General features: G+C 31.5%; 3 protein-coding genes and 1 long non-coding RNA gene across 4 annotated transcripts; 2 read left to right on the plus strand and 2 right to left on the minus strand.

The window, feature by feature from the left end:
* Positions 1-2,875: 2,875 nt before the first annotated feature.
* Positions 2,876-3,709, minus strand: LOC114180830. Its single transcript, XM_028067120.1, has one exon. It carries the CDS (start codon positions 3,707-3,709, stop codon positions 2,876-2,878), a length of 834 nt encoding a protein of 277 aa, XP_027922921.1.
* Positions 3,710-3,769: 60 nt separating this feature from the next.
* LOC114180831 lies at positions 3,770-4,693 on the minus strand. Its single transcript, XM_028067121.1, has 2 exons — positions 4,472-4,693; positions 3,770-4,381 (listed from the first exon to the last, which is right to left on the minus strand). Exons 1-2 carry the CDS (start codon positions 4,691-4,693, stop codon positions 3,770-3,772), a joined length of 834 nt encoding a protein of 277 aa, XP_027922922.1.
* Positions 4,694-10,089: 5,396 nt separating this feature from the next.
* Positions 10,090-10,932, plus strand: LOC114180318. The gene is made up of 3 exons (XR_003603671.1): positions 10,090-10,176; positions 10,262-10,332; positions 10,675-10,932. It is a non-coding gene; the product is annotated as an uncharacterized LOC114180318 (long non-coding RNA).
* A 1,326-nt stretch (positions 10,933-12,258) lies between these two features.
* LOC114180317 (pectate lyase 1-like) lies at positions 12,259-13,532 on the plus strand. The gene is made up of 4 exons (XM_028066612.1): positions 12,259-12,600; positions 12,706-13,061; positions 13,153-13,288; positions 13,401-13,532. Exons 1-4 carry the CDS (start codon positions 12,259-12,261, stop codon positions 13,530-13,532), a joined length of 966 nt encoding a protein of 321 aa, XP_027922413.1.
* The last annotated feature ends 13,388 nt before the right edge of the window (positions 13,533-26,920 follow it).

Genomic DNA, 26,920 nt, shown 5'->3' on the forward strand with positions numbered 1-26,920 from the left:
GAGGAAAAGAAGAGAGAAGAGGTGCTGTGAAGAGTGATGAAAATTTAGTGAAGTGGGTGGCAGAGAGAGAAAAGAGATTAGGGGCTGAAAACTTGGGTCCCCACAATCTCCCTAACAACAAGAATTTTCGTCCCGAAAATTAAGACTCACCAGAGAACAAGTGTGGATACGTTTCCTTCACTTCTTTTTCAAGCTCCCACGTAGAATCCCCTATTTTCCTATCCCAGATGACCTGAACTAGGCTGACTGATTTCCCCTTGCGCTGTCTAGTCTGACTATCGCCAAGACTAACCGGCTGAACCTCCACCGAGAGATCTCTTCTAACCTGTAGATCTTCAGACTCTAGCACATGAGAAGGATCAGATACATATTTTCTGAGCTGAGAGACATGGAATACAGAGTGAAGGTTAGACAGCTGAGGTGGTAGAGCGATCTCATAAGCCACTGGCCCAATCTTCCTCAGGACCTGATATGGACCGATGAACTTAGGAGATAACTTCCTTGAGCGAATAGCCTTCCCTACACCAGTGGCTGGGGTAATCCTCAAGAAAACGTGATCTCCCACTGCAAACTCCAAAGGTCTTCTCCTCTGATCAGCATAGGATTTCTGTCTGCTCTGAGATGCCTTCATTCTTTCTTGTATCTGCTTGACCTTTTCTGTAGTTTGCCTCAATAATTCTGGCCCTACAACCACTGACTCTCCGTCTTGGTACCAGCACAAAGGGGTCCTGGATCTCCTGCCATAGAAAGCTTCATATGGCGCCATGCCAATGCTTGCATGGAAACTGTTATTATAGGTAAACTCTACCAGGGGCAGAATTTCATCCCACGTGCCAAGGTGATCCAGCACACATGTCCGCAAGAGGTCCTCAAGAGACTGTATTGTCCTCTCGGACTGGCCATCCGTCTGGGGGTGGTAAGCTGAGCTCATAGTCAGTCTGCTACCCATGGCATTCTGTAACGTCTGCCAGAAACGGGAGGTGAAACGGGGATCTCTATCAGAGACTATGCTCAACGGCACTCCATGCAGTCTCACAATCTCATTGATATACATCTGTGCCAACTTCGTCATGGACATTCTTAGATTCACTGCGAGGAAATGGGCACTCTTGGTCAGGCGGTCTACTATAACCCATATAGCATCATGGTTCCTCACCGTCCGTGGTAAATGGGTAACAAAATCCATAACAATGTTATCCCACTTCCACTCTGGAATTTCCAACTGTTGCAGCATCCCTCCAGGCCTCTGATGTTCTGTCTTAGCCTTTTGACAGGTCAAACACGATGACACATACCGAGCAATGTCCGACTTCATGCCCGTCCACCAGAACGATTCCCTCAGATCGTGATACATTTTAGTCATGCCTGGGTGCATGCTAAAACGACTCTTGTGCCCCTCTTCAAGAATCATGCCCTTCACCTCCAAATCCTCAGGTATGCAGACCCTGCCTCTGAATCTCAACACCCCATCACTTCCTATCTCAAAATCCTTGGCTTTCTCTGTACCAAGCAATTTTGTTGTCCTTCTCAATTTGGGGTCGGATGATTGTCTCTCTTTTATCAGGACGAGGAAATCACTAGATATGGTTAGACGGTTGCATCTAATGACATCCTCTCCTAAAGTCACATGTAACTGCATGTCTCTGAATTGTTCCACCAAGTCCAACTCCCTGACCATCATATAAGAGGCATGAACTGTTTTTCTACTTAGGGCATCTGCCACCACATTCGCTTTCCCCGGGTGGTACAACAGTTCAAAATCAAAGTCCTTTAAGAACTCCATCCATCGTCTCTGCCTAATGTTCAACTCTTTCTGGTCGAACAGATACTTCAGGCTCTTGTGATCACTGAAAACCTGGAACTGAGCACCATACAGATAATGTCTCCAGATTTTCAGTGCAAACACCACAGCCGCTAACTCGAGGTCATGTGTGGGGTAGTTCTTCTCATGGCTCTTAAGCTGCCTAGAGGCATAGGCAACCACTCTCCTTTCTTGCATCAGGACACACCCTAACCCCTGATGGGAGGCATCACAGTAAACTTCAAAGGGCCTACTGGTATCAGGAATCACCAAAACGGGAGCACTGGTCAGCTTCTGCTTCAACTCTTGGAAACTATTCTCACACCGATCAGTCTAAGCAAAAGGCTGATCCTTACGAGTTAGCTGTGTTAAGGGTGTCACGATCTTAGAAAACCCCTCAATAAACCTCCGGTAGTATCCTGCTAGTCCCACAAAGCTCCTAATCTCCGTCGCTGATTTAGGACGCTCCCATTTTAATACCGCTTCAACTTTAGATGGGTCCACTGCTATGCCCTGAGCCGAGATTACATGCCCCAAGAATTGGACTGTGGTCATCCAAAACTCGCACTTCGACAGCTTTGCATAGAGTTGCTTCTCTCTCAAGATACTCAAGATTATCCTCAAATGCTCCGCATGTTCTTCATGAGTCCGGGAGTATATTAAGATGTCGTCGATAAAAACCACCACGAATTTGTCTAGAAAAGGCCTGAAAATTCGGTTCATGTAGTCCATAAACAAAGCAGGGGCGTTGGTCACACCGAAGGGCATCACTACGTACTCGTAGTGCCCATATCTAGACCTGAAAGCAGTCTTCTGCACATCACCGGACTTAACTCTAATCTGATGGTATCCTGATCTCAAGTCGATTTTCGAAAACACTGCAGCGCCGTGCAACTGATCCATCAAGTCATCTATCCTTGGCAGAGGATATTTGTTCTTGATTGTTAGCTTGTTGAGTTGCCGGTAATCTACACAAAGCCTGGAGCTGCCATCCTTTTTCTTAACAAGCAACACCGGCGCTCCCCAAGGTGACACACTGGGCCTGATGAATTGTTTCTCTAGCAGTTCCTCAATCTACTTTTTCAACTCTGCCAGTTCAGCAGGAGCCATCCTGTAAGGTGCTATTGATACTGGCCCTGCTCCAGGTACTAGGTCAATAGAGAACTCGATTTCTCTGGGTGGGGGCAAGCCGGGTACCTCATCAGGGAACACATCAGAGAATTCCCTCACCACTGCCGTCTCAAGGTGTCCGTCCTCCTTTTCAACAGATAGTTGAGTTAGAATCAAGAAACACTGGGATCCCTCTTGGATGGCCTGATCCACCTGCTGCGAGGACATCAACATAACTTCATCCTCTGAGTTGGGAAACAACACCCTTTTCTCGTTGCAATCAATAAGAATGTGATTAGCGGATAGCCAATTCATTCCCAAGATCACATCCAAGCCCTCCAAAGGTAAACAGATCAGGTTTACCCGGTATTGGCGTCCCTCAACCTCGATCCGGCACCTAGCACACAAGGTCGAGGTTCTGATCAACCCAGAAGCAGGCGTGGACACCACCAGGTCATACTGGAGCTCCTTCGCCAGAAGACCCAACTCCAACACTATAGACTCCGACACAAAAGAGTGTGTCGCTCCTGAATCGTATAGTACACATAGGCTCCTACCATCAATCATGCAAGACCCAAAGATGAGGTTACCTGCTTTGTTCGCCTCTGTGCCCGTCATGGCATATACTCTACCAGCTGCCTGAGGTCTAGCACTTCCCCGTGTCTGCTGCGGCTGCGACTGCGCCGAAAGTCTTGGCACTGTGCTCCGGCCAGTAGGGCAATCTCTGAGAATGTGACCTTCCTGGCCACATCTATAACACGCCCGCCTACTACCAAGCTGAGGACAAGTGCTCCTCATATGGGGCCCTCCGCACTGAAAACACCGAGGCCTGGGAGAAAGGTGTTGAGGGGACTGATGCTAAGGAGACTGGTGTGACTGTGGTGAGAACCTCCTGGACCCCTGAGGCGGAGGTCTGGAGTAGGGCTTCCTCCTATCATCCTGTCGGCTCGTGTACCCAGATGGTCCTCCCACCTTCTGTTGAGACTGCTGCTGGGCCTCAACTTCCGCTTTCAGCTTCTCCATTACTCTTGCTTTTTCCACTAGAGCAGGGAACTCCTTTATAGAGAGTGGAGCCACCATGAGTTTGAGATCACCTCTCAACCCATTCTCAAACTTCCTACACTGCCAGTCTTCTGCCATCCTCAAGGTGTGAAATCTGCCCAAGTGCTTGAACTTCTCCACATACTCAGATACGGACATCTCTCCTTGCATCAACTGTAAGAACTCCACTTCCTTGGCATACCTCACACTGTCTGGGAAGTACTCAGCATAGAATTTCTTCTTGAATAGCTCCCAAGTGATGGTCTCCCTACTGTCTTCTAACATCATTTTCATGCTAGACCACCAATGAACAGCCTCTCTGGCTAGCAAGTACTCAGAATATGCCAGTCTACTCTCTGGTGGGCATCTTTTGGCTTCAAATATCCTCTCCATATCTCGCATCCACTGATCTGCCTCATCTGGAGTGGTCTTGCCATCAAAGCGGGATGGATGATGCTTAAGAAAGTCCTCCAAACTTCATTCTTGCACTCGTGGTGGTGGAGCTTGGGAAGATCCAACCATAGATCGATTCTCCCCTAGCTGATGTAAGGCCTCCAAGTGCCTCTGTTGGGTGGTCTCTGCTGCGAGCCTAGTAGACTCCATCTGCTGCAAGGCCAAGTTGTGCTGGTTCACCATGTTAGCATTTTGCTGTTGCATGGCTGCCAACATCGCCTCAATAGTCCCCACCAAGTGAGAGCTATCCGGGTTAGGAATAGGAGGAGGAGGAGGTCTAGGTGCCATAGCTCTGACCACATAAAGAGAAACATCAGTTTATCTAGCAAACTCCACAACTGTGCCAAATTACTATAAGAAACACACAACAGAAACTAGGCAAGCTCACACCTACAGACCCTAAAGGAACTACTGCTCTGATACCAAAAATGTAACATCCCATTTAATAGTTTTCCATACTATCAAACAAAACATTATATTATGGTCAAACATAGCAGATAGTAAGAGCAAACGAAACACGCGTGGAATAAACATCTCTAGTACAGTCCTCCACACGTAAACATCGAAGAACTCATATACATCAGATAGGAGTGGGTAGAAGGGATCCTAGACTACACTCAAGACCTCAAAATAATACAGTAAAAGTCTAACTATAATGGCGCTCCTTGCCAATCTCCAACTTCTGCTCAAGAGGAAGCGTCTCCATCAGGTTTCAGCTCTGCTCCCACCAAACATAGGTGATCATTGCAAAGGGGTAATATGCAAAAAGCAGACACACAACAAGAAGGGTAAGCTAACTGAAAGAAGCAAATATCAACACACTTCACAATAAAAGATATCATTTATAGCATGTAATTCAATCATAAATTATAGACTCTATATCCGGATTGTGTAAGTGACGTTGGAGCTCTTGGTGGCTTGCACCTGTAACGGTTTCCAGACTCTGCAGAGTCTGGACACATGGAGTATTCACCCGACCGTTCCCAGGGTAAGTCCCCTCCACGTCTAAGACTTGATCGAGTCCGACGACGAGGACCTCCTGCTACTCCTCACGACATAATCCATTCTACTCTATCTGAGCTTGAATGGTTATTGGAGTTTCAGGATACCAACCATTTAGATTCCTCACATCCTTACACACACTACTACTCCACTTGAATTTCCCTTGAAATTCCATTCAACTTCCTCTTCTTCAAATTTATATTCATCTAATTAAATCATTCAACACATCATTGGTAGCATTCAATCATACCAAGTCTAAATTGCAAAAAGATGCTTTTAAAACATATATTTTTACTAAGAAAGCAGATTTGAAACACTACTACTGCAGTACCTCTCGCTCAGGCTAGAAGGTTTAGCTTAGGCAAGGGGTCATCTCGCTTAGGCGAGTCAGTCTCGCCTAGGCGAGGCACTAACAGGGGCAAAAAGAAAAACCTGGGCGAATTCTCGCTCAGGCTAGGCTGGTTCGCCCAAACGAGATCGCTATCTCGCTCAGGCGACCCCAACTCGCCTAGGTGAGACCTCGCGCAGGAACAGAGGTGCATCTCCTGATGCTTTCGCTCAGGCGAGAGTAACTCGCCTAGGCGAAAATATCAGATCATACACCTGTTCCCACATGCAGCAAACCAGATTCTATCAATCAACCAGAGATTTTCACTAACATACACATTACAAACACGAATTCATCACTTAATTATACGATTCAAGCTCATCCATGGATTTTCCATAAAATTTTGAGAAGAGGAATTAGCTTCCCTTACCTCTATAGGATTTTTAACTAGCTAGAATCCTTTCTACCAAGAGCTCCTCAATTGTACAACCTAATAAGCTGGAATTGTAGGTTCAGAGAATAAGAATGATTGTTGGTTCTCAAAATTGACTCAACAGTAAGGAAATCTTTACAATTTTCGAATTGAAGAAGAAAATGTAAAGATTAGGTACAACTTACATGGAGAAGGGGAATTGCAGTTGAGATAGGGGATCATGAGCTAGCCTTAGGTCTGGGTTCTGAAATGGATGAAGAGTAGGTTTAGAATTCTCTTTTTTTTTTGGTAGAGAGATGGTAGAGGAAAAGAAGAGAGAAGAGGTGCTGTGAAGAGTGATGAAAATTTAGTGAAGTGGGTGGCATAGAGAGAAAAGAGATTAGGGGCTGAAAACTTGGGTCCCCACAATCGACATTAAATTAAATAAATTTTGAGATAAAAAATTTTAGTGTTATTAACTGGCACAAAATTATTTTAATTAAAAAATTAATTTCAAAATTAGTAATAAATTAACGTCAACTTAGTTGACATTATTTATAGTTGACAATGAAAAGTTAACACTAATGAATTAACATCTATGATTTTAAAGTAGTATTGATGTACTACTGAAATCTAACACTATTGGTTATTGGTGTTGACTTTTACTTGTTGACTGGTTTTAAAATGTTTTAATTAAAAAAGATAACGTAAAAATTAGCGATGAACTAACATTGATTAAGTCGACCATACTTAAAGTTGAGTTTCAAAAAGTGTTATGATATTAACAAGTGTAAATCACATAAGTAACGAAGTGAAAAGTCTAAATATCGTTATTCCAAGAGACTCGGTTTGTTCATAAAAACTATGATTATTTACTGATTAAGGCTAAGAACTTTGAAATAATGAAAAATATTAATTTTAATAAGACAATTCTAAATTCTAGTAAATAATTAAATTGATGAAATTAGCTATGAGGTAGAGACTTCATCGGGGTTGGATTGCATTTTCCAAATCAATGTAAAAACATTAAAAAATATACTTCCAAATTTTTAACTCTAACAATTACACCACAAGCTACCAAGCCCTAATTTATTAGAAGCAAGTCTAAATCTTACTCGTAAAAATTCTAATGCCTTGGATATATTTACCAAACGTTTGCATTAAGTTCAAATGTTTAAAGTGACTAATTGATAAAACCCTATCTAAATAAAGTTTGCATTAAGTTCATATGTTTAAATTTTTACATAGTGTATTAGTTGTTCTCTCCTAATCAAGATTCTAAAACTTTTCCCAATAATTAGATACCATAAAATAAAAAAAAAATCAATAATCATGCAATTAAGAACAAGAACAAAACAAAAGATTAATGAAAAAGAAGTATAATGATACATTACTTCCAATCCCAATGATAAAGGAGTTAGTTACTCTTAGACATTCTAAGCAATAGAAAAGGGATAAATTATGAAAATAATGATGATGATGAGTGACTCCAGGCTCTAGAATGCGTCTTTGTCGTCTCTCTCTTTGATACCCCAAAATATTATTTTCTAATTCTATGACACATTCTATTTAGAGAGTTCCATAATGCACATGTCATTGAGCATGGAATTTGTACTTGAATGATAACATCCTTGACATACTATTCAATCTCATTAGATTTCCACTTATCAACATAATATTGCACAAATAAAATGCAAATATTTATCTTTTCTACAATTATCTAATAAAACCTTATTTATTTAAAAGCAACAATAAAAAAACCTATAAAAGATAAAAATAAACATAATAAAAAACTTGATAATGTCAATTATCAAAATACTTCAAACTTAAACTTTTTCATGTCCTCATAAAATATAAAACTATCAATAAAAAAAACTCAGGTCAACCTGTAAGAATAACTTAAGAGTAAATGACTTCTCAATCCAAATTATGCACTAGAAGAAAATTTCACTTGACACTCCAAAACTCAAGATAGAATGACATGATTCTTTATATCACTTCAATCCTCAAAATAGTATAAGAGATAATAACCATTATTACTTCATAATTAGAACATTATGAAATTACTTCATCAACTTTTGCCCATATAATTTGCACAATTTGCACATATGGTTAGATCAAAAGGTGTTTCATAGGTTGTAGTGAGGCTTGACTAGAAAAAATATTATTTTTTAGAAATTCAGAAACACCACTAAGCCGAAGAGAACAACTAAGTGTAAATAACTCAATTGGTAGCATGAAACGTGCTTAACAAATTAAAAAATGTAACATAGAACTATATTCATTCGTTTTTAATGTTTGAGAATCAAAATGTATCAAAATTTCAGACTTGGACGAATTCTAATTTCGGGTCATTGTTCACACTATAAGAAAATGTATCATTAGCAACCAATTTTAGTGACAAAAAGTTGTTAATGACTATAATGACCAATTTAGATACCAATTTACAAAATAAAAAATTATTTCTTACTAAAATAGTCATTATGATGAATAAAAAATTATAATAGGTCACTAAATTAATCATTAATTAATTAGAGACTAATTTAAAAATTAATTCTTTTGATAGCAAAAATCAAGGTATAGCTAAAGTTTAGTGACAATCTCCTTTGATAGTTAAAATCTTGGTAGCTAAATTTTATAAAACTAATTTAGAGACCAATTATAATTTTTCATTCATATTAGTGACTATTTTTGTAACCAATAAATTTTTATTTTGCTAATTGGTAACTAAATTGGTCACTATAGTAACTAACAATTTTTGGTAGTTACCAATGAGATATTTTTTGTAATGTTAAAGATTAAAAATAATTTAACACTGTTAATTAATTAGCATTTATTTTTATTTGTTGGAGTCATTGTTAACATTAAATATCTATTTTCTTATTTATATATATATATATATATATATATATATTATATTTAATTAATCTAATTATTAATTATATTGCAATTGTGATGAATGCATCCATTAAATAAATAAATACATGGGTGTATTGTAAACTGTAGAACATTAATTGCTACAAGTTATAGTTCTTAAATATTATTTAATGTTTTTATTAATTTATACTAATAAAGTGTGTATAATATTAACTGCACGGATTAAATACATTATCTCGTATATAATTAATGTATTTAATTATATATTACATTTAGTTAATATAATAATTAATATTATTGAAATTTTGATGAATGCACCCATTAGATAAATAAATGTATGTATAGTAAACGGTAGAATATTAATTGTTAATTGCTATATATATTTAATAAATCATAAATAATAATTTAATGAAAATAATAATTCATTTTAAAAGAAAATACTAAAATATTTAATTTTTTTGACCTACTTATTTCATCTATATATATGTGTGACATTCAAAGAGTTCTCAACCAAGTTATGAAATGGGCAGCAACAACCCTAGCAAAGATGAAGAGGACAAAAATAACAATGTATACTTTTTAAAGAATGATGATCCTAATCTCAAAATCAGATCAAGGAAATACCAAAGGTATTTGATTTCTAGTTAATCACACTCAACACACCTATCTTAGTTTTTACACATTTTTTTTATTCTTCTCTATAAGAATTTCAGCATTTATGTAAGTAGAGGACACCTATGTTATAGTTTTTACACATATTGTTTTTTATTCTTCTCCAAGAATTTCTGCATTTATGTAGAACCTAAGCAGAGGACGCCATTAAAGTTGAACTTTCAAGCAAAGCTACATCTTATAATTACTTTTGATAAACGAACTCTATAACCACACTACTCATTTGTCTATATCTTTTTTTTAACCTTTATGATCGCAGGCGTAACCTTCGGATTAAAGATTGAGGGTTGTTCCCTAATAAATGGTTAGTTCCTACTTCACTTCAAAGTTCAATGTATATTTTGATTTTTGCTTCTCTTCTTTTATATTACATCACAAACAAATAGTTTATATTAACCATCAACTTTGATTGCAGTTGCTAACAATTTCACATCTGCAATTTCATAATATATTTGTTGTCCCTTGATGAAAAGAAAAAAGGTAAGACTATTGTTGATTACTTAGTTAAAGTTCTTGATTTATCATTTCATAATATAAACCTTTTTCTTAATGTTTCTCATAACAGGTATCAGTGAGGTGCAATTAATTATGAAGACTTTGATGAATAATTCTCCGGTTGAATCTCACCATTACAAGGTAAATGAAGTAATGTATGATCTGATTTGATGGAATGTTATAATTGCTTATTCACCCACTAGATTCAATTTTTATAGCTACCTACCTATTTTTTCATGTTATTTAAGAGTATTTGTTGTTGATACTACTTTCTCTAATTGTATCAACCGCCTATTTAGTTGAAATATATTATTTATTCTGCATTTTGACACTAGTTTCTTGCTTTAAACCTTTGGTTGGTACAACTTTGAAATCTTTTATATTTTACAATATTTATTTTATTTTAAAAAAGTATATGTAAATTATTATTAATAATAATATTATTCTCGTACAGTATCTCAACATGCTTCAATATGTTTGTAGGAAAGATGAAGAATCCAGATGAGCAATATTTTGAATGTACAGGGATAAATTGAGGCTCTGGAAAAGCTTAATTACGGATTAAGCAGTCCATGAATCCTGATAATTTCTCATTATTTGAAAAATGTGATGAGATCACTAGAAATGGGTTGTGCAATTCAAAAGATATGATTGGGTGAAAAGAAAGATGAGAGGAGATTTTAACTTTATAACATCATTTGAGCTTTTTAATGTAATGTTTGTTTCTTTTTTTCGTAGTAATTATCATGTAACAAGAAAAAGAATTCACAAATAAAATGTAATTTCTTTTTTCAGTGCCAAAGGGTTGTAATTCGTTATAATACTTGTAATTCGATATTATTGGTGGATATTTTGTATAAAATCGTTTCTAAAATTCTATCCAATTGATTGAAGGTAGATAGTGTTTTAGTATCATGAGTTGCTTGGAATCATCAACAAGTGTAGAAATGAAGGAGTTAAAGCAGTTAAAAAGGGTATTAATTTCAACAGGTTTCTTTTTGGTGTCTTTGGATGTTTTCAGATTGCTTCTGTTCTTTCTTTTTGGTGTCTTCAAGAGTGTCCAAGTTGTCTAACACCCAATTCTGAATAATTTAAAAATATTAAAAAAAATATATAAATCTTTTAAAAACTAGAAATCAATGCTCCAACAACTTTGATCCATAACTTTTTTTTACTGTAAATGGAAATAATTCTTTTCATATTCATCCAAAAGAATCAAACATTTTACAAAATCAATTTTAAAAGTCATTTTCCAAAATCTATTTTCAAAATGATTTTCCAATTTTTTCTTCGTCTAGAACTATATAAATCCTAATTTTCTATTCTGAATAAAAACAGATGGGAACAAAGTCAATTCTTGTTAGAAAAAAAAATTAAAAACAGTTTTGTTTATTACGCATAGTCTTTTCTTATTCTTTTCCGGAAAAATTAAATATTTAAAAAAATTATATCCATTTTACATATTTAATTAAATGTATTGTTTTCACACACTACATTTAATTTTTATCTTGTTTTCATAGTTTTTTTAGAATATATTATAATGACAACTCTAAACCTCTAAATTTAAAATTGATATTTGTTCGATTCATGTCCCGTCGTAATTTAGGTTACCACTTTAATCAAGTAGTTAATGTTCATCATGATATCCATTTATGATATTGATATTGCATACCCATAAGACTTGATATTACATATAAATGGGTGTTTAATATGATTTTGAATTAAATTTCAACCATGGAAAACAATATTATTAAAATTTTGTAAGTTGACTTCTCTAGTTAATGTACACATTTATGTAAGAGGTTAAGATTTAAAACTACTTAAACATTTCCACACACTTATTTCTATTCATAGCTTCTTACACCACAACATCATACAAAAAGAAACAAAATACTATAAAACCATTGTCTCTTTTTCTTCTATCCGTCTTATCTTGATTTTGCTTAAGAGCAAGTATTCTTTGTTATGGCCTTTGTTAAACCTCAATACTTGTTTTTGGCTCTTTTGATTTTCTTTTGTCTTTCAAAACTTAGTTTTGCAAAGCAATCGAGGATAAATGGTTTGAAAATGAATGTTATTGATCGATGTTGGAGAAAAAATCCTGAGTGGTGGAGACACCAATGTCAACTAGCCACGTGTTCTGTGGGTTATGCTGGCAAGATGATAAACAACATTGGTAATGACCTCATTTATTATAAAGTTACTGACTCTAGTGATGATCCAATAAATCCCAAGCCCAACACGTTGAGGTATGGAACTTCTATTATTCAAGGTAAAGTGTGGATCACATTCCAAAAGGACATGCAAATTACTCTAGAGAAACCCCTTCTCATTAGTAGTTTCACCACCATCGATGGTCGAGGCGTTAACGTCCACATCGCTAATAATGCATGCTTAATGATCTTTAAGGTAATTAATACTTGCTAGTATTTAAGCTTGTGAGGATAATAAACATTAAGAAAATTATTTTCATGATTTACCAATACATATGCAACTTTGCTTATTTGATTACAGGCCACCAACATAATTATCCATGGCATTCGAGTTCACCATTGCCAACCTCAAGCCCCTGGGATTGTGATGGGGCCTGAAGGAAAGGTGATTCCTTTAGGTCATGTAGACGGAGATGCAATAAGACTGGTTACTGCTTCAAAAATTTGGATTGACCATAATACACTTTCTGATTGTCAAGATGGTTTGCTTGATGTAACTCGAGGTTCTACTGATGTGACTATCTCCAATAATTGGTTCAAAAACCAAGATAAGGTTATGCTTCTTGGACATGATGATGGATATGTGAGAGACAAGAATATGAAGGTTACAGTGGTGTACAATCATTTTGGACCTAATTGCAATCAACGTATGCCAAGGTAAATAAGTATTATTATACTAAGTAGTTAAAAAGACAAAAAGTAATAAGCAATTCTATTAGCTCTTATTAACAAACAATTAGTCTTCTAGAATTCGTCATGGATATGCACACGTAGCCAACAATTTTTATCAAGGATGGCTTCAATATGCCATTGGTGGAAGCATGGAACCAAGTCTTAAAAGTGAAGCTAACCTCTTTGTTGCACCAATGATAGGAAATAAGGAGGTAATCAATTTTAAAAAAATTTCTTGAAGTATTTGATATCCAACTAATTACCAATCACTTAAGTGGATATAATATATAGATTTTATTATTTCTAATTATTTATTATGTGTAGGTGACATGGAGAAAGAGTAGTGATAAAAGTGGAGGTACATGGAACTTTCATTCGATAAGGGATATTTTTGAGAATGGAGCTTCCTTCAATATAACAAAAGAAGGAGATGTGAAAAAAACCGAATTATACTAAAGAACAAACTTTTAAAGTTTTTGATGCCAAATTCGTGAGATTGTTGACACGTTCATCTGGTGTGTTACGATACAAATAAAATTCTGTATACCGATTAACAAAAATATAAGAGGTTGTCTTTTGAATATTTTGCATTCTTATCATTTAGACTATGCAAGTGAGGAGATTTTAATTTTTCTCCAATTGTATTAAAATTGAATTGTGCTTTTAATTAAAATTCTAAACCTTGTAAATTTACTATATAAGTATTATTAATATATTGGACTATATGATAAAAATCTTGAAAGATGCTTTATACTCAAATTTTTATCGAAGTTGTTTAGGGATTTATAATAAGTAGTTTTTTCCTTATATTTTAGAGATAGACAATACTATTGCAATTTGTAATATGTAAGACTACATTTACGTCTTAAAGTTTTATTTTGATAAAAGTCATAGTTAAATATTAATTTCACATAAATAAATTAAGGGTGTTTGCGGGCTAGGTTGGATAAAATTTGAGCAAATCCATTGCACAACTCATTAGAAAAAGTTAAATATGATTTTAGTATCTAAACTTTGACGTGAAATTGAAACTCGTCTCTATCCAAAATTTTGATACATTTTGGTCTCCAAATTTAAATATAGATAAATATAATTCATTTAACTCAATTACGTTAAATTTTTTTGACGTGTCAAATACTTTTATGTCATCAATTGAGTTGTTCATACTCTTATGTTCCATTTCAAGTTCAGTTGTGAAACGTGTTTGACAAAGAAAAATTAACATGATTGGGTTAAAATGATTAAATTTATTCACTTTTAAAGTTTAAAGACCAGAATATAATAAAATTTCATACAAAAACAAATTCTAATTGCGCTTCAAAATTAATCTAAAAATTAAAGTTTACAATTTTGGTAAAAAAAAAATTGTATGATAATAAAACCTAAGTCATCTAAGTTGGCCCACATGCTAGCTCTTCCATAAAACTTTCTGAACTATTTTGAATTGTGGGACTTTTTCTTTTTTGAATGTGCTTTTACTTTCTTTTTACCTTAACCCACGTAGACCAAAGCAAAGTCCAGGTCTAGGAATCACAAAAGAAAAACAGTCCCCAGGAATCATAGAAGAAAAGGCCGTCATTTAAGTTTAGGTATTAGGTAAAGACACCTACATTATAATATTCTTTGAGTTATATACTAAGTAAAGACACCTCACTTCAATAATTTATTCTTGTATGTGTTATTTGTGTAGTGATGTGCTATAATTGTATTATGTCCATGAGAAAATAAAAATAAAAGTATTGTACCAACATCTCAAAGATAAAAAAAAAATGTATTTACATATATTTTTATATGTGAATATTTTGAAATAATAAATGCTTTATACAAACCCTCTTCCTATTTAGTTTAAAGTAAATAGATAGTTTTACGAAGATGTTGCAATTTATATGAAAACTAAAAAAAAATTATGTTTTATAGATAGAGTTAAATATATTTTTAGTCCTTAAACTTTGACTCAAAATTGAAATTCATTCATATATAAAACTTTGATGCAGTCCCTAAACTTTAAAAATAAATGCATGTAATACTTTTAACCCAATTACGTTCATTGTTTTTTTATTTGTCAAATGTGTTTCCCAACTTACATTGAAGTGGGAACCTACGGTATAAATTACTTAAGTACTAGAATGAAACACATTTGACACGTCAAAAAATTTAATATAATTGGGTGATCACTCATAATCAGCCTATTATAAAACCACTTCATCAACTTTTGTCCATAATTTAATTTACACAATTCACACATTGGTTAGATTAAAAGGTCTTTCATAGGTTATAATGACACTTGGCTAGAAGAAATATGTTCTTCTAGGAATTCAAAAACACCAGCAAACCGAAGAGAACAACTAAATGTAAATAACTCAAATGCTAGCACGAAATACATTTGACACGTTAAAAAAAATTAACGTAAAAGAACTATTCCATTCATTTTTAATATTTGAAAACCAAAATGTATCAAAGTTTCAGTCATAAACAAATTTCAATTTTACATCAAAGTTCAGAGACTAAAACTATATTTAATTCATTTAAAGTCGTACTCATATGCAACACAAATTTTACACTATTAATTAATTAGAATCTATTTTTATTTGTTTTTTTTTATCAACAAGTATATATATGTATGTATTTTGGAACACTAGGGATGCTCCAACCCATATACAAATATAAAAGTTTTCATAATATAGTGTACCTACAATCAACAAAGATGATAGGTGCATTTATAAGCCAACAAATCCTAACTTATATTCATCCATCAGGACAGTCCAACTGTAAATATGAACACCTTATATAGCAAGGTTGAGTCTAATTGTCGTATGACCAATGTAATGTATCATGTCTTGATAGTCCACCTCATATCTTTATAGGATTTCTGTGTAAAGTTTCTTCACAAAATAATCTGCATAATTATACCTTGCTTCTGTCAACGAGTGTCTACAACTATGTTTTAGTTCTCGTAGGTGTCTATGTATGCATTGGTCTATCAACACTCTTCGTTAGATAATGTCCACCATAACTGATTACCAATGTCTTTAATCTGTATTTTCTTATATGCTTATCGCACTGCTCAACCATTAGTTTTACCTCGAAGGGAAACACAAAATTTTAGCAAAAAAGTCGTATTTGAGTTGTATTTTTTTGTTATTAAATATCTATTTTCTTTATATATATATATATATATATATATATATATATACTACACTTAATTGATATAATCATTAATATTATTTTAATTGTAATGAATAACTACATGAAAATTTTTGATTAATGACAAATTTTAGTGACAAAAAATAATTAGTTATTATAGTGACCAATTTAGATATCAATTTATAAACTAAATATTATTGATAACTAAGGTAGTTTTAAAAAATTTATAATTCATCTCTATTGATAACTAAAATAGTTTCTATTATGAATTGGTCTCTAAATTGGTCATTAATATTAGGTACTTAGGTTTTGGCTACCAACATAATTAATTTCTAAATTAGTCTCTAATCAAGAAATTGGTTTCTATATTAGTCTCTAAACATATTTTTTTGTCATGAAATTTGTCATTGAAAGTTTTCTTTTAGTGAATCCACCAAATAAATAAATAAATGAGTGTATTGTAAACTGTAGAATATTAATTGCTATATGTTATAGTTCTTAAATATTATTTAATGTTTGTATTAATTTATATTAATAAAGTGTGTATAATATTAACTTCACGGATTAAATACATTATCTCATATATAATTAATGTATTTAATTATATATTACATTTAATTAAATATAGTAATGAATATTATTGAAAATGTGATGAATGCACCCATTAGATATATAAATGCATATGTATATAAACAGTAGAATTATTAATTGTTAATTGTGTTATGCATCATATAAATCATAAATAATAATTTAATGAAAATAATAATTCATTTTAAAAGAAATTACTAAAATATTTAATTTTTTTTGACCTACTTATTTAATCTATATATATGTGACATTCAAAGAGTTCTCAGTCAAGTTATAAAATGGGCAGCGACAACCTAAGCAAAGATGAAGAGGACAAAGACAACAATGTATACTTTTTAAAGAATGATGATCCTTATCTCATAATCAGATCAAGGAAATACCAAAGGTATTTGATCTCTAGTTAATCACACTCAACACACCTATGTTTTTACACATTTTTTTTATTTTTCTCTACAGGAATTTCTGCATTTAAGTAGAACCTAAATTGAACTTTAAAGCAACGCTACTTCTTATAATATATTTTGATTAACGAACTCTATAACCACACTACTGATTTTTCTATATCCTTTTTTAAATCAGTAGAAACCTTTTATGATCGCAGGAATGATCTTCGGATAAAAGGGTGAGGATTATTCCCCAATAAATGGTTATAATTCCTACTTCACTTCGAAGTTGTATATTTAGATTTTTTCCATATGAGATAGTTAGGTTTTTTTCTTCACTTCTTTGATATTACATCATGTTACGTAAATGTATGCATGTTGATAAAAAAAAAAAGTTTGGCAAGAGTACCAAATCATAAAAATCATAAAAATAATATAATGCACAAGTTTAAATATCTTATTCCACAAAGACTAATGTGATTTAAATTTAATAAAATTTTTATTAATAAAGGTACATAGAACAAAACATGTTTCGATGAGATTAAAAAATAAATAAATGTAACTAATAACATAAATTGACACAATGAAAATAAATAACTTGATTAAGAAAATATAAGATAAAAACTTTACTAGGATTGGGTTTCACAATTCCATTCAAAGTAAAATTAACAAACTCTATGTCTAGTAATTTTTACTATTACATTAGCATGTGAAATTAATAATTGTTTTATCCTATTCAGGTTTCTCAAACTATCTTTCAAATCAGTCGGTACTCCCACATATGCACCATATCTAGAACCTGCAATTAAAGATCATAATCTGGATTTCCAAACTATCTTTTGGATCAAAATGGACTCCCGCATATGCAAAATTCATAGACTGTGCAGCTCAAACAAGAATAAAATGAGAGATTGTGGAAAAATATTATATTAAATGAAGAATTCACAGAGAATTAGGAATACATCATACTCAATCCTCGTTCATGAATGAGGGAGTTAGCTATCCCTAAACATACTAAATACTTGACTGATGATGAAATTGAATGTTTCCAACCTTCAGAATGTCCTTCTACTGACAAAAGGACAAGTTTCTTTCTCTCTAAGTGTGTCTTTTTGACCTTGTCAGATGCTCAATTCATAGATTTTTCGAAACTAGGAGTTCACTGGACGAAAACAACAAGATTTGTTGGACGAATGGCTCGAATCAGATTTGTGCTTACACTCTGTACTAGATTTTGTACTGAAATTCCTTGTTCTATTTATCTTCTTAATTTTCTGAAACACCATGAGTAAGCAACTGGATAATTGATATTGTTGATAATCTTTTGATTAGTCAATATTCTATTTATTCTGTTTATAATTTTTTCAAATCTCTAAAATTTTCACTTATTTGTAGAATATATCTCCATCATTTATCTTTTTCACTGAATAAAACCTGAAATATCCATTAAAATTCAAAAATAAAATAACAATTAAACATAAAAATAAATAAAATAAAAATATAGTAATGTCAATTATCACATGAAAACAATAGTTTATATTAACCACGTACTTTTGATCGTAGTTGCTGAAAATTTTACATCTGCAATTTTCTTAATTCGACATAAGGGTAAGACTATTGTTGATTACTTACTTAAAGTCCTAAATTTATTATTTCATAATATGAACCTTTTTCTTAATGTTTCTCAAGACAGGTATCAATGAGGTGTAACTAATTATGAAGGCTTTGATGAATTATTGAATTTAACTTCACCATTACAAGGTAAATGAAGTAATGTATGATCTGATTTCTTGTGTAATGTTATAATTGCTTATTATTGACCCAAAAGATTCAATTTTTATATCTACCTATTTCTTCATGTTATTTAAGAGTATTTGCTGTTGATACTACTTTTTCCAATTGTATGAACCGCCTATTTAATTGAAATATATTATTTATTCTGCATTTTGACAATAGTTCCTTGCTTTAAACCTTTGGTTGGTACATCTTTTGAAATCTTTTATATTTTACAATATTTATTTTATTTTTAAAAATTATATGTAAATTATTATTATTTATATTATCTCAACATGCTCTAATATGTATAGGAAGGATGAAGAATCCAGATGAGCAATATGTTCAATGTATAGAGAGAAATTCAGGATGCTCTTGAAAAGCTTAATGACTAATTTCACATTATCTGAAAAAATGTGATGAGATCGCAAGAAATGGGTTGTGCAATTCAAAAGATATGATTGGGTGAAAAGAAAGATGAAGGAGATTCCAACTTTACAACATTATTTTAGCTTTTTCATGTAATGTTACTTTTTTTTTTTCCTTAGTAATTATCATGTAAGAAGAAAAAAGAAGTCAGAAATAAAATTTAATTTATACTTTTACTCCTGTTAAGTGTATTTTTAACTTTTCAGGTAAATATCAATAATAAGATTAGTTTATAGTAAAACTCTTTTTTAATGCCGAAGGTTTGCAATGCGTTATCTATGACTTTAAAACTTGATATGGATAACAATATTTACTTAGATGAATATAGATCGATATTATTGGTGGGAAGTTTGTATAAAATCATTTATAAAATTTTATCCAAGTGATTGAAGGTAGTACTCCCAAATATAATTCATATAACACAAAATATTTTGGAAATGCATGTAATTGTTAAATAAGGAAAGCTAATTTGAGTTGTAATTGAGTTCTTGATTCGAGTATGAAAGTAGTTGATGTTGAAATTGAAGTTAATGTAATCGGATGGCATAAGTGACACTCCCTGGTTTCCAAAACATGTTTTAACTTAATTTAAATTTCTTACTTGTTTATAATTATTGTTCACAAATGTTATATAAATTTTAGTGTTTTAGTCCAAGAACATGTTAAATTATTATGAGTGGATGAATGGGTTTGGCTAAGGAATAATATGTTAGAACTATGACTAGGATTATTTTGTTTATTACATTATTTTGTTAATAAAAAGAAAGTATTAAGGAGAAATTTAAATGGATAAAAGTCATGAATGAGCAAATGAAGTCAAGTTTTTTTTTTTTTATCCACAAGAATAGATATATTAATAGGAACAATAGGTTGGATCAACCCAAATAAAAAAAATAGAGGAAAGAAAAAGAAAAAAAATAAAAAGTAAAAAACAAATCTAAATCATATATTTTTCTCTCCCATAATTATTGTCCACCCAATTGTTAAAAAAAAAACATAACCAAAAAGTGAGACTTGAGACATGAATTTGATTTGTCACTCTTGTTGCCAGTTTGGATCATGCATAGAATCATAATAAGAAAAAAATCACACACTAGGATAGATTCCATAACCAGAAAAAGAAAACAAGTCATCCGAACAAAATTATTCCTACTATCTTGATAGGCTCTTATCAGGCAAAAACCAAAAAAGACTTATGCAACACAATACCATATACATATAGAATATCATTTTGAATCCATTTTAAACAGAGAACATTACATTGACGTCTCCACTCCATCTGATAATATAACAATCTACTAATACAAGGGATAAGAAACGAGACGAGTCCACCACCAACCTAAATTGAAGAGCCTAATATTTGTTAAAGGCATAAAGATTGTAAACACATGATTAGGCACAAACACCAATCAGAGTATGAAAAAAATGCTTTAGAATTTGTATACACTATCCAAGACCATGATTTAAGTTAAGCTAGATTGAACATTTCGTCAGCATCAATCCTTGCATTTCTAAAAATGATATTGTTTCTTTGATTCCAAATGCACCATATATAATGACCACCCACATATACTGTCACAAATTTGTTGCAATTTTTATTTATACCTTAGAGTTCAAACTGAATGAAGCGTGAAATTACTATATTATGATGTACAAGTGATAATCACACATCTTCCAAACATGTGCAGCCAGCCACCTTACACTCAAAGAATAAATGACTAACAGATTTTACATTAATTCAACACATCACACAAGTATTGTTACTCAAATGCGCATCCTTCTCTATAAATTATCATATGCTGTAGTTATATATGTGGATTTTGGGTTGGTCAATTGTAAATGAATGTTCAAACACAAGGATGGAACTTCAAGAATTGATAAATGAATATTTAACTTTGAGTTTGTTAAGATTACATTTCTATCTACAGACTTAGAAGAGATAATCTACATAAAATAACCAAAAGGATTTAAGGAAGGAGACGAAGGATTATATATGTAAGCTAAAAAGAATTACATAGCTTCTTTTATATTTTAGAGTATACATTACTAATTATTTATAATACATATTTATATTGCAGGTTCAGAGAGTGTACCAACTAATACAACAAATTCCCGATAAAAGAAAAAACTAATACAACAAATTGTGCTTTAAGAACCATTTGTAGTACTTCATGACACCTTTTGTTAGTTTATCTTAATCAATATTGTATTTGAATTTTAATTTTAATATGTATATTTGTTATACTTTGATAAAATTTTAGTTATTTATATTTAACTTGTTAATTAGATAAGTGTTATATTTATTTTTGTATAATCAAATATAGATAAATAAATACAGTAAATATAAATAATTGTGGTTGAAAAAATATATATGAATGCATAAATGATAGATCAATAAAAAAAATATTATTAGTAATTTAAAAATGTATGATACTTTATGATAATTTACGAAAATTGTGAAACTAATAACATTGGATGTTCTAAAATCCATAAGGTTTCAAATGTCAATATTTAACAAGAGTTTTATACTGACAATAGTTTTCTAAAATTCGTACAAACCCTATTGAATATGTTTCCTAGGGATGATTTAGCGGAAGATATCAAAATCCTGAGTAAATAATTTAGTGAAGGTTTTAATTATGAGTAATTTAAAAACAGACCTATGTTAATTTTTTTAATGTGACAAGTAAATATAAATAAAAAGAAAAGTACAATAACAACGTCTCAAAGATAAAAAAAATTGTATTTAGAAATGTGAATATTTTGAAATACCGAATGCTTTGTACAAATCCTCTTTCTATTTAGTTTAAAGTAAATAGATAGTTTTGTGAAGATGTTACAGTTTATATAAAAAGTATTTTTTTTTTGTGTTTTATAAATATAATATATAATTAAAATAAAAATATTATTAAATATAATATTTATAAAAATTAATTCTTTAAAAAAAACTATGCTTATTAAATATATGACTATATATATAATGTTATTTAATAAGATATAATTGTTTAAAACACGCACATATGCATTTAATCATTAAATGATAGTATTTATTCATTTTATTGAATTCAATATATAGTTAATTCAACACAAAGTTTATTAATAATATTATTTATTATATTATTAATTATGATATAACGTTAAAAGCCTGTGAGATTTATTTATGCATTATTTAGCAGAAATACAATAATATTAATCATTATATTTATTACAGTTAATATATAATTAATATCGTAAATAGTTATAAATATTATGATATACGAGCGTAACTGAGTACCATCTTAAATATATATCATATTAACATATATATATATATATATATATATATATATATATATATATATATATATATATATATATATATATATATATATATATATATATATATATATAATCCTTGTTACATAAATATAGTTATATCGTGTAAAAGTTTAGGAAGATTAATACCGAAAATATCACTAAAAATGCAAAAAACAAAATGATGTTTTTTGAAAATGTTACTATAAAGTAAGAAACAAATGTTCTTATATTTAAAATAGGAAAAATTACATTATGTTATATCAAACATGATTTGAAAGTTCTATCAATAAAATTTTATTTGTTAAATATGGTTATAAATTTTGATATTTCAACTAATAATATAATTATCATATAAAGACATGGAAGTCTTAGTTTTGTTTAATTCTTATAACAAAAAATTCATTGGTTAGATATTATTGTGAATTTTAATATTTCATTTATACTAAAACTTCAAAATTTAATAATAATATGTCATCATCAAATAATGAAAATATACAAATAAAATAAGAGAAAAAAATACAAATATAAGAAGCGAAAAGAAATATAAATTTTTAATTTATTTTAACATTAATTAATTTTTTATTTTAACATTAATTTAGTTTAGATCTATATAAAGGGTACACTCAGAGTTTTCAATCAACCTATTATCTCTTTCACCAAAAACAAAACATTTATAGAACCATCTTTAGAGCTTAAGAAATGGCCACCAGCATAGACAAAGAAGAAGACGAAGAAGAAGATAATGTGAGTACAATACATATTCATCCCATATCAAATCAAAGAAGTACCAAAGGTACCATATTCTACTATTCATAACTTTTACTACTTTATATATAAAAACATTTTTAAAACTTACACAAACAACTTTAAAATCTTATATGTTTTATAATATTTATTTAACTTTTGAAAGTATTTGTAATTTATGATTATGTTAGTATATGTAATAATGATGTAATTTGGTTATGTTTGTAGGAAAAACGAGAAGAACATGTTGGTTCATCAAGTTAATTTAGAAAGACTAATTGGATTACGCAAGGGTATTTAAGGAGAAGTTGGTACATTATTTTTATCCGTAAAAACACATATATTAATAAGAGATAATTGAGTTATCTCATTCCATATACAACAACAATAAAAATGCTATGATTTTCCTTTATCATTCTTCACATAGAGTAGTATCTCATCATTATCACAAAAGTTTAGAAACGAATATTATAACGATATATACACCCAAACAAGAAATAGACCTTCATGGTTATGATTTGAATATAAAGCTTAAACATCTGTCCCTAATAACATCATTTACTCTGCAAAAGATGAAGCCACAAAGACATGCAAAGGCAATGCAAAGAGCTAATTCCACAAGACTTTTTATAAGAACCAAACCAAGACTACAAAATAATAGTTAATGGAGTCTAAGAACATGAATACCAGAGTGTACAAATAATACCATCTCTAGCCATTGGTAGCATATATTAAGCACAAAAACTATATCATGGTGAGCCAAAAGTGAAAAATTACCTCAAAATTGAAACTTGTAGATTGAGAGAAGACATGTAATTGGACTCAAATATCGATCAGAATAAGGAAATGTTGCTGGTGGATACTTATTGGTGATCTAAGCCCATGTTTTAATTTGAGGCAACATAAAAATTTCTTCCATGTCTATTATTGCATTTTTAAAGATAATACCATATTTCTATGTATCATTTTAACTTTTCAATGTAATATTATTTAGTATTCTTTCTATCCTACAAGTTATAAAGAAAGGAAAATCTCAAACTAAATGTAATTTCTATTTTTAATTGTCATTTTAACTTTTCAATGTATTATCATATAAGAGGAGGAATAGTAAATCAATTGGTGTTGTTGCATGTTCTCGTGGTAATTGATTCTCAAGTCAAAGAGTTTCTCGTTAAGAAGAAAGCTAAAGTTACAAACATGAAAGCTCAATGTATGCTTTATTATTTTCTTTTCAATTTGATTTAAGATTGTCTTCAAATTTTCTTATCTTCCAATTCTAAATTGATTACCTGAACTTTGCAGATTTTGTATGGTGTATTTGATTTCGTACTGATATAAGAACAACAACTTTTGTATTAACCACTCCTTCCCGAACTAGGGTTTTGATCCATACTTGACCATTGTCTTTTTTCATATGAATTGGACTAGTCAATATATTCCGTTATTATAATTTTTTGCCGATAAAATTTTTTTGTACAGTTTTAATATCAAAACAACATTAAAAAAAATCATAAATGGACAGTTTAAGAAGTAAATCAGAACAATAACATAACCAATAACATGTTTTTGGTTTAGCTTCACCTTACACAAATCAATTCATATTTTCCTAATGTCTCCTCATCCTCCATCCTCCAGAGGTGCTTCTAAACCTGCAACTACCTTTGTTTCCACCGAATAGGTGATCATCACAACAAAAAAAACAACACAAGACAGAAACATAGAAGGATAAGCTAATTTACAAAAAGAGTATCTTACATAAAACATATAATTTAAAAATTAAAGCTATAAAAGACTAAAGTAACGTTGCCATAGAATCTACTCATGGAATTACTAAATTGACTCATGTCTCCTCATCCTCCAGAGGTGCCTCTAAACCTGCAACTACCTTTGCTCCCACCGAATAGGTGATCATCACAAAAGAAAGAAAAACAACACAAGACAGAAACATAGAAGGGTAAGCTAATTTACAAAAAGAGTATCTTACATAAAACATATAATTTAAAAAATAAAGCTATAAAACACCAAAGTAACGTTGCCACAGAATCTACTCATGGAATTACGCCAAACACGACATCATGGAATCTACTCATGAGATTCATAGAATTACGCCAAACATGCTGCCATGGAATCTACTCATGAGACCCATGGAATTACGCCAAACACACATTCTTAGATAAACATTATTCAACATGAAATTCCTAAGACATAACAATCACTCATGTCTTCGTTCATGATATTCTCATATAATCTTAATTCATCACATTCAATTAAAATCTCATATACCAAATCATTTATTCATAAAAGTTACAGAGCTTCTAAAATAGATCAATCAACATTTACTCAGGTTTTTATCCACTCACTCAACGAACACATCTTCTCGTTGAGCTAAAAGTACATTCTCAACTAGCGACAGACTGATCGCCCAACGAGTTTATCACTGGATCTTCATGGCAAGTATTTTTCCAAATAATTCATGTAGGGAGTATTTCCTCGCCTAACGAATTAAAAGTCATTGAACCCCTGACTTGAAACTCGCCCATCGAGTAAATGCTCACCCATCGGGTGTGCATAATTTTGCAGAATCAGATTTCTGCAGTCCCAAGGGCACTTCTAAACAATCCCTGAACCTTCACAAATGTCAAGCAAGCGTAGATCAAACTCAAGTCTACCACAAACATCAACAATCTTATACAAACAGATTTCAACCACATACCATAATTTCACATCTCTCATATCATATCACAATTCAGATACAACCACAAATTCTCAGTACAATCATACAATATTTTAGAATTTCATCATACAACTCAATTCATGTAAATTCAAGGATTTATCCCCCAATTCAACAAGTAAAATTCATCACACAAATCAATCATGCCAGTGAATCACAATACAACAAGGTAACAAACAATTTCAAACATATACATAACTTAAAATAGGGCAATTAGTTCCCTTACCTGGTATCCTGCTTATAAATGTAAAACGCCTCTAACTCCACATGATGCTCTATCTACACATAGAAACATCACAAGAACGATCAGGACATATCATTATGATCACTGGTTAGCAAAGACTCATACTGATAATTAAAACGACGCATGCAAGCGGGAGATGGCTTACATGTAACAGAAAATAGAAATAGACCAAAAAGAGAGCGTAAACTCAACTTACGCAAATGGAGAAACAGATCGGTCCAAATGGAAGAGCTCACCAATAGGATCAATCCTACGTTCTAAGTTCTTCAATTAGATGACCAAAAAAAATAGAATTCTTAGAGAGAAGTTAGAGAACTCTATTATCACTTCTAAAATATCATTTTCTAGGATTTTACATAATTAATATAATCATTAACTATATTTTAATCATCGACAGAACATAGCTTTGAAAAAGGAGAGCCACGGCTCCCCCAACATTTTTTTATTTTCTATATATTTTTAAAAAATATATTTATATATTATTATTTTATTTATGTTAATTTAGTTTTAA

Source organism: Vigna unguiculata, chromosome 4, assembly GCF_004118075.2.
Source record: "Vigna unguiculata cultivar IT97K-499-35 chromosome 4, ASM411807v1, whole genome shotgun sequence".
NCBI lineage: Eukaryota > Viridiplantae > Streptophyta > Magnoliopsida > Fabales > Fabaceae > Vigna > Vigna unguiculata.

What these genes read in the sequence shown, in the direction of transcription:
- LOC114180830 (XM_028067120.1), bottom strand. Translation starts at nt 3,709, where the DNA reads ATGAGGAGCACTTGTCCTCAGCTTGGTAGTAGGCGGGCGTGTTATAGA.
- LOC114180831 (XM_028067121.1), bottom strand. Translation starts at nt 4,693, where the DNA reads ATGGCACCTAGACCTCCTCCTCCTCCTATTCCTAACCCGGATAGCTCT. An exon ending in TAGGGGAGAATCGATCTATG is followed by an intron (nt 4,382 to 4,471) that starts GTTGGATCTTCC and finishes TTTGATGGCAAG; the next exon opens with ACCACTCCAGATGAGGCAGA.
- LOC114180317 (XM_028066612.1), top strand. Translation starts at nt 12,259, where the DNA reads ATGAATGTTATTGATCGATGTTGGAGAAAAAATCCTGAGTGGTGGAGA. An exon ending in CATGCTTAATGATCTTTAAG is followed by an intron (nt 12,601 to 12,705) that starts GTAATTAATACT and finishes ATTTGATTACAG; the next exon opens with GCCACCAACATAATTATCCA. An exon ending in TGCAATCAACGTATGCCAAG is followed by an intron (nt 13,062 to 13,152) that starts GTAAATAAGTAT and finishes TTAGTCTTCTAG; the next exon opens with AATTCGTCATGGATATGCAC.